An 8,379-nucleotide genomic window follows, 5' to 3' on the forward strand; every position below is an offset into this window, starting at 1 on the left:
GGTAAGCTTACTACTACCTCCTCTGAATTACCCATTGGGTTTTTAAGTGTTTTTAGCTAATTTTATCCTTTTGGCGCCTCTGTTTTGTCTTATCACTATACCGAGTCCACCCCGAGTGGAGGGGTGTCATCCCCATTTTTCTTCCTTCTACAGAGAGCGACTTCTTATTCCTGAGTGGGGTCAGGACAATCTCCCCACCTGCCTATACAGTGGTTGCCTATTGGTAACCCTGGCTTGTGAGTATTTATTTGTTTATTCTACCATTACTCCTTGTAAAAACATATTACACTATTGGGGCTCTTGGTGTTCCTTTTTGTCTACATATTTGGAACTGTGCTGTTAGAAGTGTTTATGTACAAAGCACAAACATGTTGTGCTGTTGTGGGAATGAAAGACATTTATTCATACCAGCAGATAAGTTGCTGCTGCGCCACATAGTCCATAGCAATGCTAGGGAAGGTTGCACTATGCCAAAAGGTTATTTAATGCAGGATAAAGTGCTTATGTTTCATACATGGCAGCGTAATAGCATAAAGTGTGATGCCCTGCCATGCAGGGCATGGGGTCAACACAGGGTAGTCTAATGCCAGTTTCCCATGATGCAAGTAGTCTTGTATGCTCCCATAGCAAGCAATGAAATCTATTGGTAGAGATATCTAAAAACCATCTTAGTGCAGTGAATGTACTACACCCTAAAAGCATTCTGCTTTGTTAATAGGCCATGCCCAATCTGGCATTGTAGACTATGTGATTTCAACAAAGATTTACTTTGCACTAACATTTAGTAGCTGTTTCATCTGTGGCTGTCGCATCTGCATCTAAGATACAATCATGTAGGTCATTCCCATTTTCCAAAACCTTCAATAAATTAATCTTATAACATAATTATGGTGATCCACAGACTTGATTCAGTTTCCAAGGCAATGATCAGCAGCCTTGGAAAGGCTTACTGTAGCAGATAAGGCAACTTTACATATAGGTCACAATGATTAACCTTTACCAGCTGGAACAGAACTGCAGATATTGTTTCCTGAATGTATTTATTTTGGTATGTAGTGTGCATTTTTGTCTCAAATGCATAATAAAAAACACATTTTAATAAAAGGAGCCTTCAATTGCCTTATTGTAATGTTTAGGTTCTAAGAACAGTGCATGCATTGTTTGATAATGGCCTTCATTCAATTTTCATACATTTTCATCTGTGTGCTTCCACAAATATGTACATACAGATGTTTTTGCAGCAGTTCTCTGGAAATTCGACATTTTGGTGCTTTTTTCTGCCTTATATATTTATCTGAATGACTGCAAATCTTTAGGGGTCATCTACTATTCCAGGTCTTGGAAGTTTTTGCTTTCTTTTAGATGTTTGCTGTCAAACAGGTGACCAGTAAACACTTGTGCTGATCGGATGCATTCGTTTACATTTACAGAGGAAATTCTGCAAAATTGTATTATGATACCCCCATGTATGTGAATTTAAATTACTTATAAATTATTAATCGGTGCATTGCTTGGCTGTATGTGGGATGCCAAGGCATATAATGCAGGTTTTAGTACTGTTTGGCATGGAATAAACACCATTTTGATAATTACCTGTATCCTTTTACCTGTAGCTTCCATGGGGATTTACTTCATTGCTTTTATATGTATTTGCTGCCCTCACTGACAGAAGTTCAGAGCACTAAGCATACAGAATTTGTCAGTACATGTCAATGCTATGTACTTATATCCAATGCACATAAACACTGGTAGCTGAAATGAAAATCAACAAGATATGTGTTGTACTTCTATGTGATATGTATAGTTTTACATACAGCTGGAGCTGCTATACTGCTTGTTTAGGAAGGAGATTCTCCAAAGTCACAAATGCAACAGCATAAATATAGGCACTGTGTAACTTGATAACACATCAGTGATGATTATCACAATATCATGCAGTTGTTGGAACTTTAAATTCATGTAGCAGTGTAAACACACTAATTTTATTTATGCATTTTGTATTTTCGTTTTTTCTTCACTTTTGATTTATATATTGCAGCCTTTGTGATATCGTTGTCTCGTCGATCCGCCATACACGCACCGAATATCGCACAAAACAAAGTTTTGTACGAAATTATTGGTGCGTGTATGGCCAGCTTAAGTCTCCTGCCTGTTATTATTGCATCATGGAAATAGACGATGATGAATTTCATCAGGAACATGCAGGGTGCCACTACTAAATACACAAAATATACCACATTGCAGTTTTCTAGCTATTTATTTATTGTAATACATTTGAGATCCATGGGGAACACGCCATGCCATCACTATATATAGATTTACAGACCCTGTTCTGTCAAGTGATGGAGCCTTCAGATGAATATAGATCAACGAGACTGATTCCCAAGTGAAAAACTTCACTGTTGAACCAGTTCTTTATCAATATGCTTAACATAATAAGAAGATAGCATTGAAACTGAGGAGTTAAGGTCCTACTTTCACCAAGCTGTTGTTTGACCTCTATTTTCTCACCTGTTCCTAGTGTTGGCTGCTATGGGTGCTTGTTTAGCAGTAGGCCTGTTGTTGCGACAGGCAGCTGTTGCCTCTGCATTGACGCTGGCTGACAGCTTCTGATGTGTGTGGGCAGTTGTTGGGCCGGAGTTGTTTTCTGTGAGACTTTGTTCAATGGCCATCTGAATCAGTTCCTCTTCACTCATACTGCTATACAGGCTATAATCCTCTGAGCCCAGAATGCTTGCAGGACGGGAGCTGGAAACCTGCATTGCCATTATAAGTTCTACAGAGAAAAAGATAATACTCAGATATAATAAAACCTATAAAGTGTAGCTAAATGTATTTCTTTATCTGGTTATATGTCACATGAGACAATTTTAATGTGTGTTTTGTCTTTACTTTGAAGTGCCATAAATTTGCATATGAGTCTTCAAATGTGTTTTTTGTCTTTACTTTGAAGTGCCATACATTGCATATGAGTCTTCAATGTTCAATGTTACTATTTGTCTTATTTTACACAATGACATTCTTCTCATCCCTTGCCTTCCAAAATGATTCACACAGCTGTTATTTTTAGTGATACAAAAAGCCATTGTGACATAGACAAGGTCACACAGAAAGTGGCAGATTAAACATATACACACATACATGTACAGACTTTTAGAAATTTAGGAAATAGGAACATTTCAGTGTACGCACTATAAAAGAGTGGATGGCACAAAGGAAACTTGTGCACAACATCTTCTGTCACTCCCAATAACTTGAATAAGATATGCGGGAAACAATCAGTACTGGTCTTTTTCAATCTGAAAATACTCTATTGAGCTGCAAGAGGCTATTTGGTGTACTTTTTACCCACCTGAAAAATAACAGGCTAGAGACTACCATATGTGCAATCAGCCTAAAGGGTCATTCTTTAATGAAAACAGCAGTGCTGACATGCTGACATGCTGACTGAAGTAAGGCAAAGGAATAAAACACAGTAATTTTAAAAATATGTAAGTTTATGAATAGAGAATATATTTACTAACAGTAATCTGCCCAGCACTAAATAGACATGCATAAAAAAGAAATGATAGTATCGTTAGAAGAAGATAGAAAACTGACCAAATTTTTTTTTTCCTGACCACCCCCACAAACTTTCAGAATCTTTAAGTGCTTAATAATTGTACCATTATGAAATGAATAATACAAGATTGTTACAGGTGGGTCCCTGGTCACCATATCCTGGTGGTTCTGTTGCCAGCTGGTGCCAATATTGGTCAACTTTGCCAACCCTACTGACTTTGGGACTTGTCTATTGATGGTGTGTGTACTATGAAGTCATGCACATATTACTGCGAAATAAAAAAACATACATGCAGCTTTACAGGAAAAACATTTCTGGTTACCCAGTGCACTGGGCCACCACAAGGGAGACAGGAAGGTCTATTTATTAAAATTAGAATTTGTGATTTTTTTTTAAATTGACATATACATAAATATTTATACATTTGAATGTGTGCTTATTTATTAAAAAATTGAATATAAAAAACTTGATTAAATAAAAGAGTGAAAAAACACTTGAATGCAGCAAATTCAAATTCTACTCATCATTTCCAATGGGTCTACAAACAAACTGAAAATTGATATGTGATATTTAAACAGTTAAAATGATATGTGGGCAAGGGTCAGATGTACAGATCCAACTGCCTCATGCCAATGAGATAATTAATCTGTTTTTCCAGAAATACACGAACATCCCTAGGAAATTTTTCCCATGTGGAAGCCTTGGATTTGTTAAATGGGAAGTGCTAAACACTACATCATAATTAACAATTAACTGCAAAATATACCTATAATGATAAAAAAATAACACTACTGAAAATTTGTCCCTGTTTAGGTAAATGTGGCTCTTTTGGCATTTTCTATCCTCCAATCCACCACTAGTCTGTGTATGCTGGGTAGATCACTGCCCAATTTTGCTACACCTGCTGCTGCCTAAGTGGCCATTACTAGTATATATTGTAAGTATAATATATATAGTAATATCTCATCTAAACAAACAGTTTGCCAGGATGAGTGAAAATCAGCCAATTCACCCACTTTCTCTGCCCACTTGTATGAAGTCTTATTGTGACTGTGATATTTGTTTAAATATAATGATGGGGCATATGTGTGTTTAATTTTGCCCAATATTTTGGTGAGATGTCTCTGAAACTGTATTAAAATTATGAGGTGTTGCAAATAAACACTTGAAATATTTTAGATATTGGTTCCAAAGGTCTACAGAAGCCCCAAGGAGGTTTAGTACTGAAAAAGAGCTACTCCCTGTATATCCAATGAATAACATAAATGGACATTGATTAATCACCCATTTAGACTGATGTCATCTTGTTTTAGGTAGAATTCTCCACACACACTTGGAATGTTGGACTTCACAGTTGCAATGCAGATCCTATTACACTGTATAGTTAGGCACATGACAGTGAAGCAAATTGTTGGAGAGTATACAGTGGCTGTCTCTAAATAACAACAAAGACATCTAATAAACTTCACAGTGTTTATTTTTAGATTCAGGAATATATTTCTGTCTGCACTATGAAGTCTTATTGATGTTATGTTTTGCTCCCCAAGATTATGGATGGCTACTCAAAGCATGTTTGTAAGCAGCAAGAGAAGAGATACTTAGCATAGTTGTCACACTGAAAACACCTACTCTAACTGGGGATAAATTGTTACAAATGAATGGTATCAACAATTACGGCGTATAATATATTTATTTACCAGTAGGTATTTTCAGCCGACATAAGGGCATGCATTCCAGTTAAAAGAAAGAAGGTTCCATCCTAATTTTCGAGAAAGGGTTTTTTACAGTAAGAGTTGTGAAGTTGTGGAATTCTCACCCTGAATCAGTCGCTGGTTTTTTAACCAGCCTACAGGTCTTTGGAAAAGACCTGCTAAGAGAACTGATTCTCTGTTTTTTACTGTATTGTTATATGTATGTGCATATGAATTAACCTAAGGGTAAACCTGTGGGGTTAATTGAGGGGTCATTTATGAGTGCACTAAAAATGACGCAATGGGGAGTGCAATTCAGTAAGATAATTAATCTGTTTTAAAAAAGAAAGAAGCCATCTATTGCATGCTGTTTACCACTAAACTTCTTGTGACCAATAAATGTTTTGCATGCAACACCACAAATTTAGTTAGAAACTAGCTCCTGCTCTGTCATATGGGTGCACATTGTTTCAACTCTGACTTTTCTAATGAATATTAAGTGATGCAGGGTGACTCTGAAACTGTTTCCCCCCTTGGCTTGGTGGTTACACCAAGGTTTCAACGGTGGCTTGCATCAATAGATGCACCAGACTTGGGTCCAGTAAGTTGAATGCAAATGCCATTTTAAATGTACACCTTTACCCTGGAAATGCTATATGCATCTTGCACCTGATTTGCATCAGTATTCAAGCACACTGTGCTGGAATTGTGTGTAATTGTGGCAACAAAAATCAGGCACAATGCTGGAATTGTGGCACAAAACTTGATGAATTGTGTCCAAAATTGCACTTTTCACACTGTTGTAAATGACTCCTTTAGTATTATATTTACAAGGTTACTTAGCATTCGGGGTGTTCATCACTTAGGTTTCTTAATAAGAAATTTGCAATTGAAGTTTGACCTTGTCTAGATCATAGTCATTTCTCTTATTTATATTTTAATAGGTACAAACTTGGCTTGAGCACAACTCATTTAGAGCTGGAAAGTATAATATAACCTCAAGCTAAGCACTGATTGTAGAGTGGATACATACAAAAGAATTCCTTAAAATGCCTTATACAAAAAGATTTACTTTCACTTGATTTATAATGAATTATCAGTAAGTTAAATGATATTGATTACTCTGTGTACAGTCTTATGTATGTTAAATTATTAATACGAATGTGATCAGCAGTTTATTGTTATCTTGAAAGCTGTAATTAAATCCCATCTATAAACAGTGTATTCGTAAACACCTTTAAAATCAACCTGCAGCCAAATCAACCATTTTGTGCAACCTTTAGCTGGCCACATATAGACAGTAATGTTGTCCAATAACAGGACTTCATTACATCACAAGGGGTGACATACATAACATCATAGCTATCTTGAGTCTCTAAGCCACTTACATCTGATGTTTGAAAACTTGATAACATGTACTTATAATCTTAGGAGGCATTCTGTTAAATAGGACAGAGAAATGTAAATGTATTACTAAAGTTATATCATATTGCCTTGGCTGGAGGCTTGTGTAATTTTCCCAGCACTGATCCCAGTAAGCAAGCTCAGCAGTTCAGCACAGTGCATATCGTTTTACAGTGTGAACCTTGCAAAATACAACACTCTTTTAAACATGAGCAACTGCCAACTTCCATTTAACTTCATTCATCACTGTAATTCAAAGCAGGATCCTGTTGCAGAGATTTTGCTCCTTGGTTGTTATAAAAAAAGATACATGATAAATGTTGTTATAGTGTAATTAGTCAGCCTCAGAAGTTCCCTTTATGTAAGTTCCCTCTTACGTATAATGATACATGATCTGATAAATTGCTTGATGTTTACTTATAGGTTTTAACAGCTGACTGAACTGTGGTTAAGCAACAGTCAGACATAATAACATGTTTCACTTATGCAATATCACTTAATACGGGAAACTAAATTTGAAGCACCAATATTGGCATCTTCCAAAGATCAAACCTAGCAAGTAAACAAATCCAGAGCAGCACCATCTGTCAGTCTATATAAAACTGCCTGTGAAATAAATTTGGCCAGGAGAACACTGTATATTCATCATTACCAGGTCAAATGTAGTTCCGTGGCAAAGACCAGCCTGTCTGTCTAGATCAATGACACTGACTTGCTTGGCCTGACCATGCATCTTTATCCAATGTCAGTGCACCTTGTACTGCACCACACTACATGTCATATTGCTATTGATAAGCTACTTACTGCACAGTAGATCAATGTTGGAAAAGCTGTGCCTGACATCCTTTCATGTTCAAAGTTGCAGTTTATCAACTAAAAAGCTAAAAATAGGAAAAAAATCTCTTTCTGTTGGTTATTTTTTTTTTGTTATGGTAATTATTTTTAATCTTAGCAAGGTATTTCTAAATATGGTTCCTTTCTGTGACCCTTAATTGGAATGGCAAAGAAGTGAAAAAGCAGCGAAAATGCATGGCTGTATGTGTATACTTTTTAAAAGGATTTCATTTTTTTTTAAATATTTGCAAGAATAAAATAACTTGGCTGATTGCTGGAGACTGCTACATTCCTTGCAAGTTACTGCCCAGACATTAAGTTAAGACTCTGTGCTCAGTCTCGGTCTGGGATTGCCAGTGGTATAGGTAGCCAAGCTAAATTAAAAGCATGAATAGCATTTTAAATAAAATGACTATAGTGATTTGCAAATAAATTATAATTTAAGAAGAGAAGCATTCTTAATCCTTGAATACATAAAAAAGAAAATGGAAGCTCTCAGAGCAAAGTACAAAGTTTGCTCTAACTTGCTTTAATTATTTGCCTTCTCATATTTGTTTTCTCTGTAAAACACCAAATACTTCATTGAATAGTATTCAGTGCAGCATTATAAAAGAATGCATTGTTTGAGGATGCTGGTAGAATGCATGCTAGCGTTACCTTTATATTTCCAGGAGAATGAAATGAGCTTGTTAAAGTGCCTAGGGCTCACAGACAGCCCATAAGTTGCACCCTTGTCCTCCCCTGCAGCAGGTTGCCTCTGCCTCTGCGAAACTGCCCTGTAACACAGACTTTGTAGGCTACAGTTTATTTCTGGAGCACCGCATGATCAGACACGACAAGCCAAAACTCTGTCATGTAGCTCAGATTTCTTATGCAGAGATTAGAAGA

General features: G+C 36.4%; 1 protein-coding gene across 3 annotated transcripts in view; it reads right to left on the reverse strand.

Annotated features, from left to right (window-relative positions):
- Nucleotides 1–8,379, reverse strand: part of asb2 (ankyrin repeat and SOCS box containing 2) — a 30,100-nt gene extending 21,721 nt beyond the window's left edge. For 2 of the 3 annotated variants that reach the window (XM_012969479.3, XM_002933230.5), the window contains exons 1-2: nt 8,149–8,378; nt 2,512–2,776 (exon numbers count right to left, since the gene is read on the reverse strand). In XM_012969479.3, coding sequence (XP_012824933.1) covers nt 2,512–2,768 — 257 coding nt within the window. In that variant the 5' untranslated portion in view covers nt 2,769–2,776; nt 8,149–8,378. Of the gene's footprint in view, nt 1–2,511; nt 2,777–8,148 lie in introns of all 3 variants that reach the window. The other variant, XM_004917072.4, reaches the window with a different exon arrangement.

Source organism: Xenopus tropicalis, chromosome 8 (genome assembly GCF_000004195.4).
Source record: "Xenopus tropicalis strain Nigerian chromosome 8, UCB_Xtro_10.0, whole genome shotgun sequence".
Taxonomy (NCBI): Eukaryota; Metazoa; Chordata; class Amphibia; order Anura; family Pipidae; genus Xenopus; species Xenopus tropicalis.